The 20,281-nt window shown below is 41.4% G+C and overlaps 1 protein-coding gene and 1 long non-coding RNA gene across 4 annotated transcripts in view; one reads left to right on the forward strand and one right to left on the reverse strand.

The window, feature by feature from the left end:
* Nucleotides 1–20,281, forward strand: part of LOC123981200 — a 50,976-nt gene that overhangs the window by 22,407 nt on the left and 8,288 nt on the right. The window contains exons 7-16 of one of the 2 annotated variants that reach the window (XM_046065931.1): nt 279–417; nt 3,055–3,134; nt 3,288–3,385; nt 3,492–3,614; nt 8,364–8,475; nt 8,647–8,710; nt 11,145–11,182; nt 13,470–13,654; nt 16,789–16,875; nt 18,156–18,394. In XM_046065931.1, the coding sequence (XP_045921887.1) occupies nt 3,059–3,134; nt 3,288–3,385; nt 3,492–3,614; nt 8,364–8,475; nt 8,647–8,710; nt 11,145–11,182; nt 13,470–13,654; nt 16,789–16,875; nt 18,156–18,394 (1,022 nt within the window). In that variant the 5' untranslated portion in view covers nt 279–417; nt 3,055–3,058. Of the gene's footprint in view, nt 1–278; nt 418–3,054; nt 3,135–3,287; nt 3,386–3,491; nt 3,615–5,812; nt 6,084–8,363; nt 8,476–8,646; nt 8,711–11,144; nt 11,183–13,469; nt 13,655–16,788; nt 16,876–18,155; nt 18,395–20,281 lie in introns of those variants that run through there. The other variant, XM_046065932.1, reaches the window with a different exon arrangement.
* On the reverse strand, nt 13,333–17,196 carry LOC123981206. 2 transcript variants are annotated; one of them, XR_006827700.1, is made up of 3 exons: nt 17,087–17,196; nt 14,460–14,535; nt 13,333–13,627 (listed from the first exon to the last, which is right to left on the reverse strand). It is a non-coding gene; the product is annotated as an uncharacterized LOC123981206 (long non-coding RNA). The 2 variants fall into 2 exon arrangements; XR_006827701.1 differs by lacking the exon at nt 14,460–14,535 and having other exon boundaries at nt 17,101–17,186.

Consider the following 20,281-nt stretch of genomic DNA (forward strand, 5'->3'; position numbering starts at 1 on the left):
ACTGCTACACAGTTTTGTGTATTGTACTGTGTGTGAGAGCTAATAGTCTGCAGATAGCAACAGGTTAGCACCATCGCTAACATCAAGCTAACGTCGTACGAACACTGGAGCTCCTGACAGCGTGGTGTGTGACCGGCTGTTAACATTATGCTTCGAGGGAGACCGTCATGTGCCTGTTTTCATCTTCATCTTTCTGAGAGGATTGCAAAACATGAGAACAGCGGGAGTCATCTGGACGATGCTGTGAAACTGTGCTCAATGTTACTTGCCCCCAACAGGCGCTCCAGTGAGTAGCACAACAAACACTGTGGGGCCACGACGAGTCGGCGAACTGTCTGAAAAACTTCAGTCACCCAGAAGTTTGCCCAGAGGAAAAACCGCCGGCCGCCTTTCTCCTCAGGTGAGGCCTCAGCTCTGGTGAGTGAAAGCATCTTTTATCATCCTGACTCTGCTGCTGGTCCCTGCATGGGCAAATTGTTGTGCTGGATCGGTTGAGACCAGGCTACGGATTACAGTTGTTGTCATGATGTTGTTGTTTTCATACTACTTTCATACTACCTTATTATTCGGGATTATTACGCCAATATCCTGTCTCGCTGCACTGTATGAAAGGTACGGCGCTGGGAATGGGATATATATTGGCCGACATTCTTTCCATTTTGATTGCAGGATCTCTGTGGAAAGCGGCTATAGAAAGGCTCTGGATCCCTAAAACCTTCTGTCTGTGCGCATCGTTGACTTCACTGGTGTTGAGCTTACTGCTTTTTGCTTATGGCCTTGTAGGCTCATTTGTTTTGAGCTTGGTTGTGTCTGCTTAAATATTGCATTCTAAATCTATGTTTGTGACAGTGGTACTGTAACTTGTGTCAGTGCACTCCTCTCGCTCTCTCATGTTCAGTGTTTTGTGGAGCCATGAATAATGACTGACATGTTAAGAAGCAAGAGAGAGTATCGTAGTTTTACTGGTATCTATGTTTTAAAATGGTTGGTGCCCCACCACCATTTTTACATATAAATATGACACTGGTCAAATCGGTTGTTAAAAAGTGGGATATTGCAAGAATAACTATCCTAGTTGTTCAACATGAATAGCACCAAACTTAGTATGTTTACAAATAATTACACAACTGTATAAAGACACATGTTTCAATTTGAATTTAAAGAAAAATATTTATGCTCCATGATGTCTGTAATCTTGAGTAGGCTTGTTCCCAGTAAATGTTTTGTTCCTCCCCGTCAATGCAGTCCTACAAATAAAAGCTGTATTTGTCTTTTTAAGGAAAAGGTTAACTTTCCTATTTAAAGAACAATTAATTGCCTAACACATACGATAACACATCAAGCAGGACTAAAAACAAACAAACAGGACTAGTCTATGGAAATTAGACAATTTTAACTGTAAAATAAGAAACCAAAGTATATCAGTCTGTGATTCTTTAACTCATATTTTTGTGCAGTATTCAACTAGTCTATATACTGCATAATAGAATTCCTGAAATTCAATTATGGCTTTTGGTTTAGTGTGCCACCCCAGGATTTTCAGTGTAGGGTTGTAGGGAAAGTTATGTAAAGCTAGATTAGCTTAGAGATATCAGGTGTGTGACAGGCGCTTCTTATTTTGTGTCTACGCTCTCCGGCTGCAAATATTTCTAACCTGTCCTCTGTCTCTCATGTAGGACATGTAATGTCCCTGCTTTGTCTACTTCTACCTGGGGCCCAATGCGCTACAGCATATGGAAGTCCCACCTTCCATCGTGGCTGTCTCTCTTCCCTGACAGCACCTGCTGAACCATTGTTTTTATTTTTACTCCACAACACCTTATCCCACAGTAAATTAAAATTTAAAATTATGACAGCTTCCTATCCATAGGTTCCATTATTATGATTACTTGTAGTGGGACAACAGTGTGGATTTGTGCATTTTATATTAAATAAATTTGGAGCTACTCCAAATTCCTCTTTTCCTCTCCCAGAGAGGAGCAGGGGGGTTAAAGATCAACTTTCAACAGACTGCTGAAGAGACCTCAACGGAAGGGGGGGTGGAAAGGTTGCTTTCTCTAAGTGGTAATCATGAGCAGTTGATCGTAAAACTGGCACCTTTTGATTCTAGAGCCTGATAACGCGGCGCCTGACTGTTAAACTGACAAAAGGGAAATTAACCAGAGATTACAAACAGCCTATCGGAACTCTCCTTTTTGAGTAGTTATGTTACCATGTTGTCAGTCAAACCCACCAATAGAATCTCTTATTTTGACCATTTTTGACTCGCAAAACTTTTCAACTTGCAAAACTCTCTCACTTGCAAAACGGTTTAACCTGTAAAACTTTCTGACTGAAAAGGAAAACTTTTTGTGACACAAAAAAGGCCTGTTTATTTTTAATTACAAACTTGATTTTTGATTGCAGTGCCATAAATATGCTCTCAAAATATTTTTTTTGCTTGCATTAAAAAAACCTTCAACCAAAAAAAACATCAAAAATACCTTCATATGTGATCACCCTGTGTTTCTGAAAAGGCTCCTCTGCATCAACATCGACTTTTTTGGTAGGAGACAAGCAAACCAGGCAGCTATACAACACCTATCAAAAATACAACTAGACTTACTGTCTACAACCATGTTCAGGCTCAGCACAGTGGTGCTAACATCTGGATTTGGTTGAGACTTGAACGTGAGGTAAAGCCACTCTTTGTAATTTTATGTACTTTTCACTACTTTTCTCTCTTGAGGCTAGATGTCAACACTGGATTAAGACTTTCAGTCCTCCTTTAGCTACTCTAAGTCCTCTTTCAGTTTTCCTCCGTTCTGCTGTAGTTTCTCCTCCCTACAGCAGGTGTCTGACTTCCTCAACTTCCTTTTTGAAGTTGATAAGAGCTATTCTTCACTCTTTTTTTGTAAGATAATAATAAACTTTATGCAGCACTTTGCTTAACAAGGTTAAAAAGTGCTTTACAGAAATAAATAAATAAAAACACAGTGATCATAAAACACCAGAAGATAAAGTTAAAATGTGTCTCTGCTGTGATGTAAATATTTGTATATGTGTGTGTTACAGGTAAATGATGGTGCGTGTGTTAGTTCCTCTCGTCTTGACTGTCCTCCTGACTGAGACGTCTGCTTCACTGTCATCTTCAGGTAAGAAAAAAACAGGAAGATGGAGATTCCTGTCAGTCACATTAAAATAATAATGACATTTCTTGTCTCCACAGTGGGTTTGTTCATTATAATGAATAAATATGTAATTCAAATGGCCTTTTCTAACTTAATAATTAAATAACGTGTCAGCAGGGACGGAGCAGGTCTTTTCATGCCCACCTCGGTGGCTCCTGTTTGGGCAGAGATGCTTCGCTTTCTACCCTGTGTGGAGCTCCTGGAGCGATGCCGATGTAAACTGAAGATACAACACATTTAAGTTTATAAAACAGAAGATTCAGTATTACATGGCTTTGATGTGGTGTAATGTGTGTGTGTGTGTGTGTATGTGTGTGTTAGTTATTGTGCTCTCAGGCAGCTGGTAAACTGGCGTCGCTTCACACACCAGAGGAGAGACAGTTTGTCCGTCTGCTAGCAAACACACACACACCTGTGTGGCTGGGTGGATACCAGGAACAGCAGGTATGGTGTCTGTGTCAGCGTGCTGTACTCTTGTTCTTATATCAGGACTTTATTTAAAAACACCTCCCAAGTCCTGCATTGAAAATGTTACTGAAAGTGGCTATATGTAGTTTTCAGCGGCCTCAAGCGGTGCGGTTTCAGATTGCAAAAACTACCTTCCAAAGTGCGTTAGCACGTTAGTTAGTGACTGAGACGGTCAGACTGCAGGTCAAAGTTATCCAAATCTGATCTTTTTTCACATATGTGACTCAGATCTGATTTAGCAGTGTGAACAGCTAAAGTCACAAATACTCTGATATTTTCCAGTTTGGATTTTATATGTGGTCCAAATCAGATATAGGTCAGATATTTTGCGATGCGACTGTCTGGAGGTCTGAAGTCTAGCTGGAGCCGTAGTGAACATAAAAACTCCACAATTAAAAAATTAGTTCTCTTTCTGCTCACAAACTCAATTTCTTCCTCCTGAAATCAACTTAAAAATAAAACCATAGACACTAACCATTGTGCCCTTCATGTTTACTTCCGTGCAACAGCGTGTGATGTAGTATTATTCTTCTGCGCATGCAGGTCACTTTTAGCCTGTCCCAGTTCACACTAAGTCTAATATGAGCCACATTTAAAAAAAAATTATGTGAACAATTAATAAAAAGAATTGGATCAAGGCAATAAATTGGAAATGAGATTTAAGGTCTTAAGTGTGAAAACAAAACTTAAAGGAGTGGTTCTTTTTGGCTTTTGCCCTCTCCTTTATTGAGTTATATACCTTTTTTGTGCATTTAATAGGTTTACAAAGGGAAAAAGTCCAAAGTCCAGCCCAAAGGGAGTTCCCATCTCCCGCAGACAGCACTGCTCTGAACTGCCTGAAAAGAGCTCGTTTGTAGTCCAGCCGTTTCCCTTTCATCCCTGTGACAACACATGGATGAAAGCAAAATGCGCGTCATATAACGCTCGGCAAGCGGCTACTCCGACACACCCTCAAAAACACCGGTGGAAAAACACTGCGCTGCAGCAAACACCTCTCCTCTCCCTTCCAAACACTAGCTACCCTCCAGACACTCAATGGACATAAAGATGTTGCTGTGATGTAGAGACAGAGCTTATTTAAAACTTTATGGATGAAAGATACATTTGTTACAGATTAATAACTCACCACTCTGAAACTCTTGCTCCAGTCCATTTCGCCAAACTAATAAGGGGAACATATAGCTGAACTGAAGCCGTGTTTACCGGCTTCTCAGGGTCCGCCCTACTCTGCTTCTGATTGGCTAGTAGTCCTTAACTAGGAATTGCACATGTGGTACTCCCAACAAAGATTATGTAGAGGTAAGATGCATCACTAGTAGAGGAGCTGCAGCAATGTGCAATATGACAAAAACTATGGTGTTTTTTGAAAATGAAACCACGTAAACCTGTTCTGGGACAAACCCTAAATAAAATGATGAACCTGAAAATTTGCATAATATGACCTCTTTAACAGATAATTACATTTATATTAAATTAGTGTAACATAAAAAAGTAAAAAAAAAAAAAAACTATATAGACCAGGGGGGGTTCTTAACCTTTCTGGCATTCCGACCCCTTTTTGAAGTTGAAAATATTTTTGCGACTCCCACCATCAGACAGAATGCATTTTTTGCGGTGAGAGGCGCATTTTTTAAAATTTTATTACTATTACTATCTATTACTTATCAGTGAGCCTCCTGCGTGCTGTTTATGTGCCCTGTGAGCCTCACGTTTTGGCCGCATGCTGCGCCTTGCGTTTTCAAAAGAGCGCTCTGAACACACAGAGTCGAAAAAAATTCATCTCTGGACAGAAAAGTGCCCGACCTTATTTGCGTTTTTTTTCCATTGTCCAATCTAATGAATGGAGAGACGGGTACTCAGTTGTGCTAACCAAAGTTTACAGTTGCTTGAATTGTCCGGAGACTGCAACAAACTGTCCCAGTCATCTTAAAGTAAGCCTTAAACCGACCATCAGCAAGACGAAGCACCTGGACCAACTGGTAGGCTACTACCAGCAGTGTAGTATCTCCCCTTCCCTGTCTTCTGTGTGTTTGTACACCTCCAACACTCAAACAATGCGAGAGCAGACGCCCTCTGTTTGTCTGTTTTTTTTAAAGCAGATGTTTTTAACAACAAAAGACACAGACCTGCGAGTTGTGATCAAGTTTCTGCTAATATGACAGTTTTTGTTAAGGGTGGTGTGGTGTGGGGGCAGAGAGGACCCAAATGCAACGCTCAGAGGAAAGGAGGTTTGAGGGAAAAAGGGGTTGAGGGACCGGAGTGGAGGGAGAGGTGGAAGCCGGGGAAACACAGACACGGGGAACCGAGTTGACTGAGACCAGAGAGCCGGGGGACACTGGGGCCGAGGAAGGGAGGAGGCAAGGGAGAACTGGGAGGACGCCGTGGGGGAAGTCTGAAGAGGAGAGGACCGGAGAATGAGCCCAGCCAACAGAACGGAGGATGCGGGTGAGTGAACCTGGGAGGGAAACAGACAGAAAGACAGGGTTAGTGTGAGGAATAACTGGGGGCTGGAAAACAAAGATTATTTAAACCTGAGTTTGAGAGGTTGGCACCAGGTTGGGAGCAACGACGATCAAGCAGGGGTTGACTGGAGAACCGGGGTAGAAGAACGGTTGGAGATGAGGCTGATCGCTGGCAGATGTGGCAGGCTGACGAGGTGCAGGTGCAGGTCATTGGCTGGGCTCAGGAGCAGAGGGAGAGAGAGAGAAGGCACACACAGGGGAGGAGACACAGGGAGGCAGGTAGGACAGAGAAAACCAGGGAAAAAACAGAATCACAGACAAAAAGGAGAAAAAGCCAGGACGCTCACTGTCAGCTGGGCTGCCACCACAACAGTTTTTACTTAGCAGTAAACCAAAGATTACAGATCGCTGGCGCTATAATCTTTGATTAGACTCACAGGACAGCTGATTTGGTTGTTGCCTAGCAACATGATAAAAACACAGCGCTTTGCTCTTTTCCAAATTCAACCAAAAAAGGCATTGCTGTGCACCTCACGTTTTCGAACCTGCAAAGCGCTTTCTGTCTGATCGGGGCCTGATTCTTCTTTGTCGTTTCATAGCGGTTGGCATTACTGCCACCTACTGGACTAAACAGTGCAAAATATTTACAGTGTCCACCCAAAGGGGACGGGTATGGCTGCAGCCTGGAGCCTCCCATCTCATGCCCTCCCTTCTGGTGCCTTCCGCTAGTTTCTGCATTTCAAAATAAAAGCTTGCGTCTTGTTCCCTATTTCTACCTCGTTCTTTGGTGTTTTTGAACTGATAAATGAAGACTGTCACGCTAATGATAATGCTATTATAATGACATTCCAGCAATCTGGTAGAAAGATTGTTTTAAACGTAGTTTTAAGTGTCAAAATGGAAGTCGCGAATGTGTGTGTGTTACCCACTCCTGTTGTTGTTGCAATCCGGTCTTAATCAAGACAAGAAGCAGCAGCAGCAGCAGAAGGAAAAAGTGTCGGAGTCACGGGTAAGTTCATTCATGCAATCAATTAAACACGTATAAACTTTTAAATTACGATTTTGGCCTGTTGTGTCCCTGACGTTAACGTATTTGATGAAACCTGCCATGACTTTAAACACTTTAAACTGCAAGAGTGTTTCCATTAGACGTTTTTTAGCGAATATTAGCTCAGCACTAACTTGTTACCTATAGCAATTTATGATAACAGACTTCAGTAGTTTCTTTATTTGATTTTACCTAAGGAACACATCAGTGTTTTTTTTTTTTAAATAACACATGCATAGAGCACAGCCAACTGTGCTGAGCAAGTGACTTGTTGCTAACAAAAAAGACTGTCTGAAGAGGTGAGCTGCAGGGGATGTCTTCTGAAGATCCCCACCCTAGATCCTGCAGAAATGTGCGGGACGACAGTGATAATGAAGAACAAAATAATAAACATGTTATACTCTCTCCAAGACTCGTTTTTATTTATATATTCTATATTGTTTCCACTCTTAATAGGGAAATCGCTGCAAATACAATTGCTTATTCTATTGTGTGTGTGTATGTGTGTGTGTGTGTGTGTCTTTGGGTTGGCACATATACAGGATAGGCAGCAGATATTTTATTAAGTATTTTATTCATTCGCATGATTGCCGTAACTATTTAGTTCAAAAACACCAAAGTACGAGGAGAGAGAACGAACCAGACGTGAGTTTTTATTTTGCACCGTAGAAGCTAGCGGAAGGCACCAGGGGGGAGGGCATGAGACGGGAGGGCATGAGACGGGAGGGCATGAGACGGGAGGCTCCAGGCTGCAGCCATACAGTCTTGACCCAAAGTGATTCCATTCACAACTATAGTCCGTCTCTTTTTTTTCTATTTTTGTGTCTACAGTAGCATTTTCGCGATCCCCAGGGGGGTCCTGACCCTCAAGTTAAGAACCACTGATACAGACTAATACAGTTATTATTATACAAATATACAGTAGGTATACGTGTATACAGGAAATAATTGTGCAGTGCATTTTTTTTTATTTGTGTTGCGTTTGGAGAATGTACACAGCAGTAAGATAGTGATGATAATATGGTTTTCATCTTCACATTAGAAGGTAGCTAAAGTGACACTTTCACAGTGCTTGTTTTGTCCAACCAACAGCTCAAATCTCAATATTATTAACAAAACATTTTATAAGCTCTTCACATGTTTTGTCTGCAAAAATGTGAATTTGTAAAGTAACTAATAACTAAAGAACCTGGCTCTTTGTTTTTCTGTCTGAAGAACGGCTCTTGGTTTTGGAGCGACAACTCCCCCTTCAGGATGAGTGATTGGACCAATCAGAGGCAGGGAAAGACCAGCGAGGGCGGGGCTTGCATGGAAATGGAACCAAAAAGTAAAAGAATAAACAAGGAATGAATGGATCAATGTAGTTTATAAATGGATTATTATTTTAAAGTGAAAAATGAATGTGTTACGATTTGTTGATTTTTAATAATACTTCATTATTCTTCTTTTTAAAAATCTAAAAACTTAAACCAAATCTTAGTGTGAGTTTTGTGTTTAGGTGGAAAGCTGCACAGCGCCCCCTGTGGAGAGCTCAGGTTCTACATCTGCTCCAACACAGCCAGGTAGGCTAGGGGACCCCTAAACTAACACAAATTAGACCACGGACCCCCATTTGATAAGATTTTGTCCCAGGGTTCCCCATCTGATTGGAATTTTACTTTTAGAAAGTGTATGAACCCCGTGACCAAAATAGTCACACATTCTGTCACTGTGCTACTTATGGATAGAATTATAACAAAAATAAACTATTGTCCTTTTTGCTGGGGACCACCTAGAACCTCCTCAAAGACCCCCTGGGGTCCCCGGACCCCACATTAGCTGCATTTCGACCAAAGGAGTTATACCCCAGAACTAGGAACCTTTGGAGGAACACCAGCGGGACCAGGGTCTAAATTTAGTTCTAGGGTCTTTATTTTACCCCCCAAAAAGTCCCTGCTCAGGGGCTAGTACTTTCCAAAAGTACTGGTACTTTTGAGGGGTGGGGCTTGCTTTGCAGTGAAATTCTGAATGGGCGAGTAGAGGCTACTGGCTTTAACTGGAGAATGTCGGGTGATTTTCTACAACTGCTCCTCTCTTTTCCACCGTTGTTTGCAAACCAATAAATCACAATCAAAAAAATTAAAGGCTATTGCTCGGAAATAGCAGCCAGTCGTGCACTGGTGTGTTTACAGCAAACAGCTGATGGAGTTACGCTAAATACTGGGTCTGAAGTTGTTGTTTTAAGTTTTCATCATTCAGGAAGTATTCAGGAATAAATTCTGCTCATGGATAGTGGTTACAAATAATGGCTGTGCATTGCTTTGCACAGCGTATAGGCCTACAGCCTACGTCAGGTGGTTAATTTGCCCAATCTTAGCAGGTCTTTAGAGCATGGTGGAAACACACAAAACAATGGGCTGAAGGAACCTTTTAGTTCCTTGAAATGAGATCTGGTGCTTTTAAAAACCATTCGGCTAAAACATTAGAAAACAATGTTGGAGGAAGTTCAGGTTACTTACTTTAAGTGACTGATCAGTTGAGTATCAGATTAAACATCAGCTTTACTGCCAAGTAGGTTTACATGAAAAGACCATGAAAAGGTAAACAGGAACTGGAGCAGTGGCAACTCTAAATCTGCTTCCAGTGAAAGCTTTAAACTGAAAATGTATGAAAATAAAATGCAAAGTCCAGGGGTCTCATTTATAAACGGTGTGTACGTACAAAACAGGGCTGGAAACGTGCATATGCCACTTCCCAAGCAAAGGTTGTGATCTATAAAAAAACAAACTTGATGGGAGAATGTGCGGTCCTGTAAGTAAACTCTGAGCCATGCGTACGCACATAAAGAGGAGAAAAGAGAAACAGCGACTCACATGTTTGAAATGAATAGGCCTATTATTGTGTAAAATAAATGTAAACATTACCTCTGAGCATTGTAGGTCTAAAACCTTTCTGAATAAACGAACACACGATTTACTCACCCTGAAGTGTGCAAAAAAACATAATTTAAGATAATTTGCAGCACACAAAAAGAACCAGATTCAGGATAATAAACACAAACAGAGATATTACCTCAAATATGTTGTACAGTTCAATCGGAAATCATTTTAATTAATACTTGCATGCAGTGCAATTTACTCTCATAAATAATGTGAACAGGAGGAGAAATTACATTTAAATTGATGCCATTTTCAATCTGTCAGTCGAGCAAATAGGAGAACATAGTTTCATATATTGTTATCACATGCTTGTTGCCTTATTGAGCCAAACGCTGTGCGCCAGCGTTAGGATGTGATGCCCTGCTTGTAAAAATGCATTATGGAAAATATAACACTATTTTATTAAAGAAATATTTCAGTGTGTGTCACATAAAACAAGTCATATTTCTTTTAACTCATCAGTAGCATTGTTAAGTGAGTGGACTGTTTGTGTAGCCTAAATAAATGTTTAAACACAAGCGGAATGCATTTGGTTTACTCTCTTTATAAATGGGGGAATCCAAATTAGTACCTGGGTCATCCCGTCCTGCGTGTGTGTGTCCCTCTCCAGCCAGTGAAGTCACTACTCAAGAGGGATACCTCTTCCTGCAGATCAGTTTTAAAGGGGTGGAGCTCTGGTGCCCCCTTTCCTTTGGTGCACAAGCGTTGCGTGAAAGTGCGTTTTTTACCCACCAAACAACATGCTTCAGCTTCACCAAAAGGAACGTCAGGGTCACAGAGTTAAATTTCATTTTGTAGCTTTTCTGTCAGAATTTGCCTCCTTTTCTTCATGCAGTCAGTATGTATTAATATTAGTGAGGGGCGTTTCACTGAACATTTATAGGCAACTATAGGTCGGACATGGATCTCCCTCACATGCGCCACATTTCAAGTTGATTGTGATTTATAAAGGGAATGTGCGTACGCACGGTTTTATAAAGGAGACCCCTGATGTGTGATGATCGAGCTTCAAACAGCTCACGACTCATTTTTTTTGTATTATCTGCTCATTTTGAATATCTCCTCTGTTTATCACCAGCTCCTCTTCAAAAGTCCTCTCCAGCGACAGGAAACCAGGTAACAGTTTACTGGTTGTTGTAGTGTCCCAGTACTTATGGCAAAGAAATATCTGACTTTGGAAAAACCAGTTTGACAAAACAATCACAACTCAAAGTCCACTTCATACTTTTTTTCCCACCTGACCTTTTTGTTCCTGGAGCGAAAGGGGGGGTGTGTCTCAAAAAAATTAGCATACCGTGCAAAAGTTCATTTATTTCAGTAATTCAACTTAACAGGTGAAAATAATATATTATATAGACTCATTACATGCAAATTGTTTCAATGATTATTGCATAGAGCTTATGAAAACCCCAAATTCAAAATCTCAGAAAATTGGAATATCACATGAAATCAATAAAAAAAAAAAAGGATTTTAAATACAGAAATGTCAGCCCTCTGAAAAGTATAATCATGCATATGTACTCAGTACTTGGTTCGGGCCCTTTTTGCATGAATTACTGCCTCAATGCGGCGTAGGCATGGATGCTATCAGCCTGTGGCACAGCTGGGGTGTTATGGAAGACCAGGATGCTTCAATAGCGGCCTTCTGCTCTTCTGCATTGTTCTGTCTCATGTCTTTCGTCTTTCTCTTGGCAATGCCCCATAGATTCTCTATGGGGTTCAGGTCAGGCGAGTTTGCTGGCCAGTCAAGCACATTGATCCCATGGTCATTGAACCAGGTTTTAGTACTTTTGGCAGTGTGGACAGGTGCCAAGTTCTGCTGGAAAATGAAGTCAGCATCTCCATAAAGATCGTCTGCTGAAGGAAGCATAAAGTGCTCTAAAATGTCCTGGTAGACGGCTGCGCTGACTCTGGACTTAATAAAGCAGACTGTGGAAACTTCACACTGGACTTCAAGCATCTTGGATTGTGTGCCTCTCCATTCTTCCTCCAGACTCTGGGACTTTGGTTTCCAAATGAGATGCAAAATTTGCTCTCATCAGAAAAGAGGACTTTGGACCACTGAGAAACAGACCAGTTATTTTTTTCTTTAGTCCAGGTGAGACGCTTCTGACGTTGTTTGTTGTTCAGGAGTAGCTTCACAAGAGGAATACGACATTTGAAGGCTCTTGGTGGTGGCTCTTGATGCAGTAACTCCAGCCTCAGTCCACTCCTTGTGAAGCTCCCCCACACATTTGAATGACCTTTTCCTGACAATCCTCTCCAGGCTACGGTCATCCCTGCTGCTTGTGCACCTTTTTCTTCCACACTTTTCCCTTCCACTTAACTTTGTATTAATGTGCCTTGATACAGCACTTTGAGAACATCCAACTTCTTTTGCAATTACCTTTTGAGGCTTTCCCTCCTTGTGGAGGGTGTCAATGATGGTTTTCTGCACAACTGTCAGGTCAGCAGTCTTCCCCATGATTGTGAATTCCACTGAACCAGACTGAGAGACCAATTAAAGGCTCAGGAACCCTTTGCAGGTGTTTTGGATTAATTAGCTTATTAGAGTGTGATACTTTGAGCCTACAATACTGAACCTTTTCACAATATTATAATTTTCTGAGATTTTGAATTTGGGGTTCTCATAAGCTGAATGCAATAATCATCAAAATTATATCAAATAAAGGCTTGAAATATCTCACTTTGCACGTAATGAGTCTATATAATATTAGTTTAACCTTTTAAGCTGAATTACTGAAATAAATTAACTTTTGCACGAAATGCTAATTTTTCAAGTTTCACCTGTATGTATTCCTGTTCCTTTCCTGTCAAACAAATATATTTATTGATTAAAAAATAAAAATAAGGTCGGGAGACAAAGACTTTGTCATGGAGATGCCCTCCCCCCTGTCTGCGCAGCAGCGCAGCACACAGGCAGCAGCCTCCCTCTGCTGCCAGCTGTGGTTTTCTTGGCTTGTGTGGAGGTGATGGGGAAAAAAGACTAAGCTACCAGTGCCTCACGTTTACAGCTAATTAGCCAAAAAGACAAATATAGTTAACTTATGTCTTGCTAACATGCATGACAATGAGCTACTAGCTAATGTAATAAGTTAGCTAAAGTTCAGCTAATGCCATGCAGGTTAACGTACAGTACTTAATGGAGACACTACAGGTGAATACAGTAAAATCTGTGTCTAATAAGGTCGTCATATTTTGTTGAAATCCGATGAATATGAAACAATTGCGTGAGTGTGAGGGAACTGAAATAAATTGGTTAGGAATTCAAAGTTGTGTTAATATATTTAACTTTTATACACTTGAGCCCCCGTCCCCAAAAATATTTGTGCACATCCCTGTGCAGGACTATTAAACATCACATAGCAACAACATTTTGATTTTCTTCCCCTCTTTATCTGAGGCATCGTTCCCGTTCTGAGTCTGTTTGATGTTGTGTGGGGCAACAGCTACTTGTTGGCGGAGGAGATTCTCCGCTCGTCCTCCTTCCTCAAGGAGCTCTGGTCTGGTCAGCTGACTCAGCGCTGCTACAACAACTTCATGCAGCAGGAGGCGCTCTATCTGCACAGAGTCAGCAGCACACTGGAGGTCAGAGGTTTTGATTTTGCCTGGTTTGTCTTTCTACCTGTTGATCTCTCTGCATTTCTTTCTTTACTAAACTAAACTCTGATCCTCTGATGCTCGTCCACCCTCATCAGTCTGTGATTTTCAGCTCTCTCCAGCAGCTGGGGAGGTGAACTAACATCACTGCAAAGCATGTTAAATTACTTCACCAGCTGAAGCAATACACATTACTATCCTATGTGCAGATCTACCGCTGTTAACTTCGTAACATTGAATTTAGATTTTGTTATTTTACAGATACTCAGGTACACAGCTTCTCCACCATCTCAGTAACTGTAACTTACATGACCCACATAACATACAACAATCGGGCATGTGATTGGCAAAGGGCAAAAAAGCAGGAAAATATACAGAGACCCCCCAACACCCAATGACAATAACTTATTTGGTGGATGTGTTGCAGTGGGAATCAAAGACAATTGTCTAATCCATTGCAACCTCTCAACAGCTAAATGTGTAACATTAAATAATTGAGTCTATAACTAAATAATATAACTACTAACTTTCAAATTAGTTCAGTAAAAGTTAATGGGTTATTTTTAATGAATAAGAGTCAGCAGCAAAGGTTGTTGCCTGTTTAAGACCTGGGGGCCTGACTGTTAAAGAAACAGTTATATTATTCAGGAAACTCAGATAAAACAGCAGATCAGTCTCTGTCTATTGATAAATTGTAGGAAAAAGTTTGACATTTCAAATCTGACAGCAGGCGGGCATGTGTGTGAGACGAGAATGACTGCGACAGTTTCACAGAAGTCGTTGCCATGGTTACCTCACGAAGCGGTTGTTTGCCTGAGCGCAGAGCGACCCCGCGGATCCAAGCCGTCTGAAATGGCCTTTTATAAACCCTGTCACAACCATTCAAGAGAATTTTCTTATAACTCACAAAAACCATTAACATAAGGACGACTTAAAAAGCAACCATTCACAAAGTCAAAGTAAACATTAGATAGCCTATAACAAGCAGTAATCAAAACATACCCAATTTATCCGATCCTTATTGTCAAGTCAGTGTTGGGCAAGTTACTCAAAAATATAGCTATGACCTACTAATTACTTAGTATGTACTCCTTAAAAAAGTAATATTAGCTACTGTACTTATTACTGGGTGATATAACGCCACTCTGTCCCTACGAGTTCAAGCATCACTGGCAGCAACGGCCGGAGTTTCTTTCTGAGTTTCACGTTGATGTGCTGCTTTAGCTGGTGCTTCAATTAGCCTGAGTATAAATGTAGAACTGTTCGCGGTCAAAACCTTTTTGCTGGTCGCACAAAGTTTACAACGGACGACAATGTTCTTTGCATCTTACGCTGTGACACAACAATGGCAATAAAGTTACTTAACGTTACAGCTGTCGAAAATGTAACGAGCATTAATTTAACCTAAAACTGATTAAAAAATATTACTGTAACACTGCAGTGGGAGTTTACCTGAGTTTCCAGGATGTTGTGAGAAACTGTCTCCTGGTGTGTTGGACTTTGTTTAGGCTCGCTCGTTAGTTCGAGCACACGCACTAGGAAGAGAAGGTAGTGGTTGTAATCTGAAACCTCTCCACTGGAGGCCACTGAAAACTACATAACCTATAGCCCCTTTTAAGTAAGTAACTTTCTAAATGCACTTTTTCCTCACCCGATACCTACTAAACTCCGTGTTAGGTGAGTCATCCCAAACATAACTTGTTGCCTGAGTCCTGCTCATGGAGGAGGGGAACCTGGTTACGTTTCCTCCTGAGAAACCATAAAACATGATTTGAGTAACTTGACGTTTGCTCTCTGCTGTAGATGTGATTATATCCCAGTCTGAGGTGAACTGGGGCCTGTACCACGAAGCAGGATTTGAGCTTATCCAGGTAACTTCGGGGTTATTCCTGGGTTTTCAGTACCACGAAGGTGGTTCACTACTTACCGGGGTAGATCGCCATGGTAACTTGTGCTGAACGGCTTGGGCCCCTGAACATAACCTGCTCCGGAGCAGGTTATGTTCAGCTCTCTTGGAAAGTGACATCACCATCTGAAGGAAATCCAACAGATTGTTTTAGCCAATATGCTGCTTTATGTTTGCTGCGGTGATGTGGAGAAACTCTTGTCTATAAAGCGATATAATCCTACAGTGACTGATTAAAAGCATTAGGCTATTGTTGCCTACAGGTTTTTACAGTACAGCAGGATAAGCCTACTTATTGCTTTGAAATGTGTTTAATATATTTACTCCCAATCCATTTCACACAGCCTGACGCAGCCGTTAAAATAAATAGGTTTTATTTTTCTTATGTGAGGCTGAATATTATGAGCAGTTTGGTAGGGATATTGAAATACTAAATTTTAATATGAATGTAGGCTATCTATTATAGGTTAGTATTGCTTTCTTATAGGCCTACCACAGAGACTGTAGTCATGTTCTGCCCCATCTTTTGCGATGTGGACAGTGAGTTTTCAGTAGCCTAAATGTTGAAATTCAGTCTTTCAACCACTATGAGCACATTTTATGGCAAGAATGGAGTTTGTTTCATTTCTTTATGAAGTTAATTTAGAACAATGTTTGGATCACTTTTGAGTGTGTTAAAAAAAAATTCTCATTTTTGAAGTGACAACAATGTCAATGACAATTAATGTGGAAACGCCGACACACAGCCGAGCTGAAAGAATAAGGCTGATGTTTTCATACAGCTCATAAGGACACATCAAATCAATGCACTATTATAGACTAGGCCTGTTCATTTAGGCATTCACTCAGCGATTTTCTCCCTGCATGTGTCAGCTGCAGCCGTGCTGCTGTCGTATTTCTGTAGTGTTACAGTTTAATCCTAGTTCATAAAATATGACGCTCTGCTGCCAGTGGACTTGTTCATGTCTGTGATTGGTCATCTGCTGCTAACACCGCCTCTTTTATGTGAACGCACTCACGACTGAATTGGGAAGCCCTGGGTTGAGTTACCGAGTTGATAATCAGCTTCGTGGTACCACTTTTCCCAGCCGTGATTGTTAGAGTTAGTTAAGCCAGATCACTGAAAGATATCATGGGTATGTTGAGCTCGCTTTGTGGTACAAGCCCCACCTGGTGTGACTGGGCTGTGATGTAAGAGTCTTGTTTGTTCCTGCAGGCCCTGATGTGTAGTTTACAGGAAGCAGATGAGAACACAAAATCACTGCTGCTGGACACACTTCAACACTACAGCAGCAGAAACCAGGTGAGACAGACAGGATGTGTTTACAAAGAGCATTTTTGGTCGATAATAAGGAGAATTACGCCCGATCACATTAAAAATGCCTGATGTAAGAACCTTGATCTGTCATGAGATAAGGCTGAGTGCAGTGGCAGGTAGTAGAGGCGTGGACCCAACTGCAGACAATACACGAAGAAGGTGCAATTTAAAATATTGATTAACTCAAAAACCTAACTGAGACAAGCTTACATGGGATCACAAGGTAAAGGAAAAGATAATCCAGAGCACAGGCAGAGTATTCCAAAGGCAACAGCAGAACAGACCACTCAACATCAGACAACAACATGGCAAATACTGATAACAACTGAGGGCAATATATACACAGACAAACGAGCAGGGAGGGAGTGCACAGGTGAATGACATGAACAGCTAATTAGGAACAGCAGAGATACAGTGAAATGAGGCAGAGTGAAAAAGCAAGGCAACCAGGCAGGAAACTAATACAGAACAGAATAAACCGAAATGACTACAAACACAAGCAGACACTTATCCATAAACAAAAGTACTAAAACAAAGGCAGAGGTACCAAACTAATAATCAAGACAAAAATACACTAAACTAACAGGAGTAAAGCTAGACCAGGCACAGAAGATTACAAAATAAAACAGGAAGTACATGGGAACACACAAAGACAGATCTACCAAAGTAAAACACAAAACATGGAAAGACTGCAAAATCAGGGCATGTCAGTTTGTCTCCATGTTTTAGTGTATACACTAAAACATGGAGACATAAAACTAAGGACTAAGACACAGACCAAAAAAAATAAATAAAACACAGAAGTACACAGACCAGGAAAAACACAAAACAGGAACTAAAGCACGGAACTAAGAACTAAAATGCAGGACGAAGAACTAAGATAAGAGACAAGACAGATACTAAGAAAACTTAAACATGCGAATGAACAAAAGACTAAACTTAGCTACAAAACACAAAACCTTAAACATGACGAGATCAAATAAAGCTTATAGAAACACAGACCCCAAAACCACACCCATGAAACCAGATACTAAGTAAACTAGAACAAAAAATAATAAACAGGAAAGACATGAACACAAAACCACACTCCTAACATGATCAGACTAAATCAGAAACAGCTTTATTACCAAGACGTTTTACACATACAAAGTGTTCAAAAACAATCAACATCCACCTATATAAATATAAAGCTATATAAAAAAATGTATGAAATTGGCAGAATGTGAACAAAATGTAATTTAGTTTTTGATTGTCTCCTCCTCCAGAGCCCCCTCACTTCGCCTCCCCCACAGTGGCTCCACTTCGCCCTGCAGTCTTTCCACTCTGTGGTTTTGGAGGAGCCGATCTATTGGCTGGTGGCTCTGTCGGCCCGGGCCTGCCTCCGGGACTTTTTGGCTGAGCTCAAGCCTGGTTCCCCGCTGGTGTCTGGGTCTGAGGATAAGGCCTGCAGCATCTACCAGGAGTGGAGTGTAGAGAGTCTGAAGGAGGTCGCCTGGATCCGCAGGTACACGGACGTGCACAGACATTTTGAGGGGCACGGGCCCAAGTGAAAAATAGGCAGAGGTGTGACCTCGAGTCACATGACTTGGACTCGAGTCAGACTCCAGTCACAAAAATGATGACTTTAGACTCGACTTTGACTTTAAAACAAATTACTCCTGACTTCGCTCGGACTTGAGCCTTTTGTCTTGAGCTGACTTGACACTCCCCATGCCCAAATATAAATTATGATATAAAAAACTGCACAGCGCATCAACATAGCGCGGTGGTCAATTAGACGTGGCTTCCTCCAGCAAGAGGGAACAATCACCGACCGTCCGAAGCGCTGCCGGCCGCACCGCAATCTCCTGTCCCTGGCCCTGTACGCCCCAGCGACCCACTCCCTCTCTGGTACCTTCAATGGGTTGTGTAGTACGCCTTCTACTATGAATTTTACGCATAAATCATGCACAACAGCTGGGGCCCTGACGCAGCGCTACACAACTTTCTAAATTCCTCCATCTCATGGAGGTAAGAAAGGTCAGGACGAAACAGTGTAGAGAGACTGCCGCAGCTGTTGTGTGAAGCTGCTTCCACCAATTATAAAACAAGTTAATTAAGATAAGCGTTGAGTTCTGTTTCACAACGACACTCGTTTTGTTTTATAAATCCAGCGAACCTCTTTAATTTACAGCTGAGGCTCTCGTCCCTCCCTAAAAGGTGTGTTCAGTGTTGCTTTACCTGATCGGTGCTTGTAAAATATCCACTGTGTCTGCGTCTTCTAATGACATAGCGATTTATAGTTTTCTCACCGCTGGTTTCTGTCACTGCATCTCCCAACACCACGGTTTTATTTCAGCGTACTGTAACGTAACTTCGTCAACTCGAGTAGTTCACCTGTCACCTGCTCTGCTCCCCTCTGTGTACACACACACACACACACACACGCACACACACACACACACACACACACGCACACGCACACACACACACACACACGCACACACGCACACACACGCACACATGCACACACAGAGCCCCCTCAGTGACCCATCTGTCACCCAAAGCTGAAACTGTGCTGCTACCTCTTGTACTGTAGATGCTGCAAAGTTAATAATGTTGGATTATTGTTTCTTATTTCATGGGCTATGAGATTTTGGAGTAATGCATATAATAGTTTTTAAAAAGAAAGTATTACATTTTAGAAGTTCAATAGTTTAATGTTTCCTAAGGCAATGAGTAATCCTGTTAAATAATTGCGATCTCAATATTGACCCAAAATAATAAGCAGCCCTATATTAACATTTAATTTAATTCATGAAATTATAGAACATCTGTGAAACTGCACCTCTGCCTTCTTTCTGTACAGGCTAATGCTTCAATCAATACATTTATTTTATTTTTAACTTGAAAAAACTTTTGAAATGTTTTTTAAGTTTGGTGAAGAGCGCATTATGACTTGTTTAGGACTCGAAACTCAAAGTTTAAGACTTGGACTTGACTTGGACTTGTTGGTCCTTGACTTGAGACTTGATTCGGACTTGCCAGTTATGATCGGTCTGGACTTGGGACTCGACTTGGGACTTGAGTGCTAAGACTTGAGACTTGACTCAGACTTGTAAAACGATGACTCGGTCCCACCTCTGAAAATAGGGCACTTCTCATAATTGTCTATTTACATTTTTTTTAAAGTGGTCATATTATGCTCATTTTCAGGTTCAAAATCTTATTTAGGAGTTGTACCAGAAGAGGTTTACATGGTTTCTGTTACGAGGTGTGGTGTGTGGACAGAGAGGACCCAAATGCAGCGTTCAGAGGGAAGGAGGTTTATTGGGGGAAAAAGGGTGAGAGGGACTGGAGTGGAGGGAGAGGAGGACGTCGGGGAAGTACTGGCACGGGGAACCAAGGAGAC

The sequence above is a fragment of the Micropterus dolomieu genome, linkage group LG12, assembly GCF_021292245.1.
Source record: "Micropterus dolomieu isolate WLL.071019.BEF.003 ecotype Adirondacks linkage group LG12, ASM2129224v1, whole genome shotgun sequence".
Classification (NCBI taxonomy): domain Eukaryota; kingdom Metazoa; phylum Chordata; class Actinopteri; order Centrarchiformes; family Centrarchidae; genus Micropterus; species Micropterus dolomieu.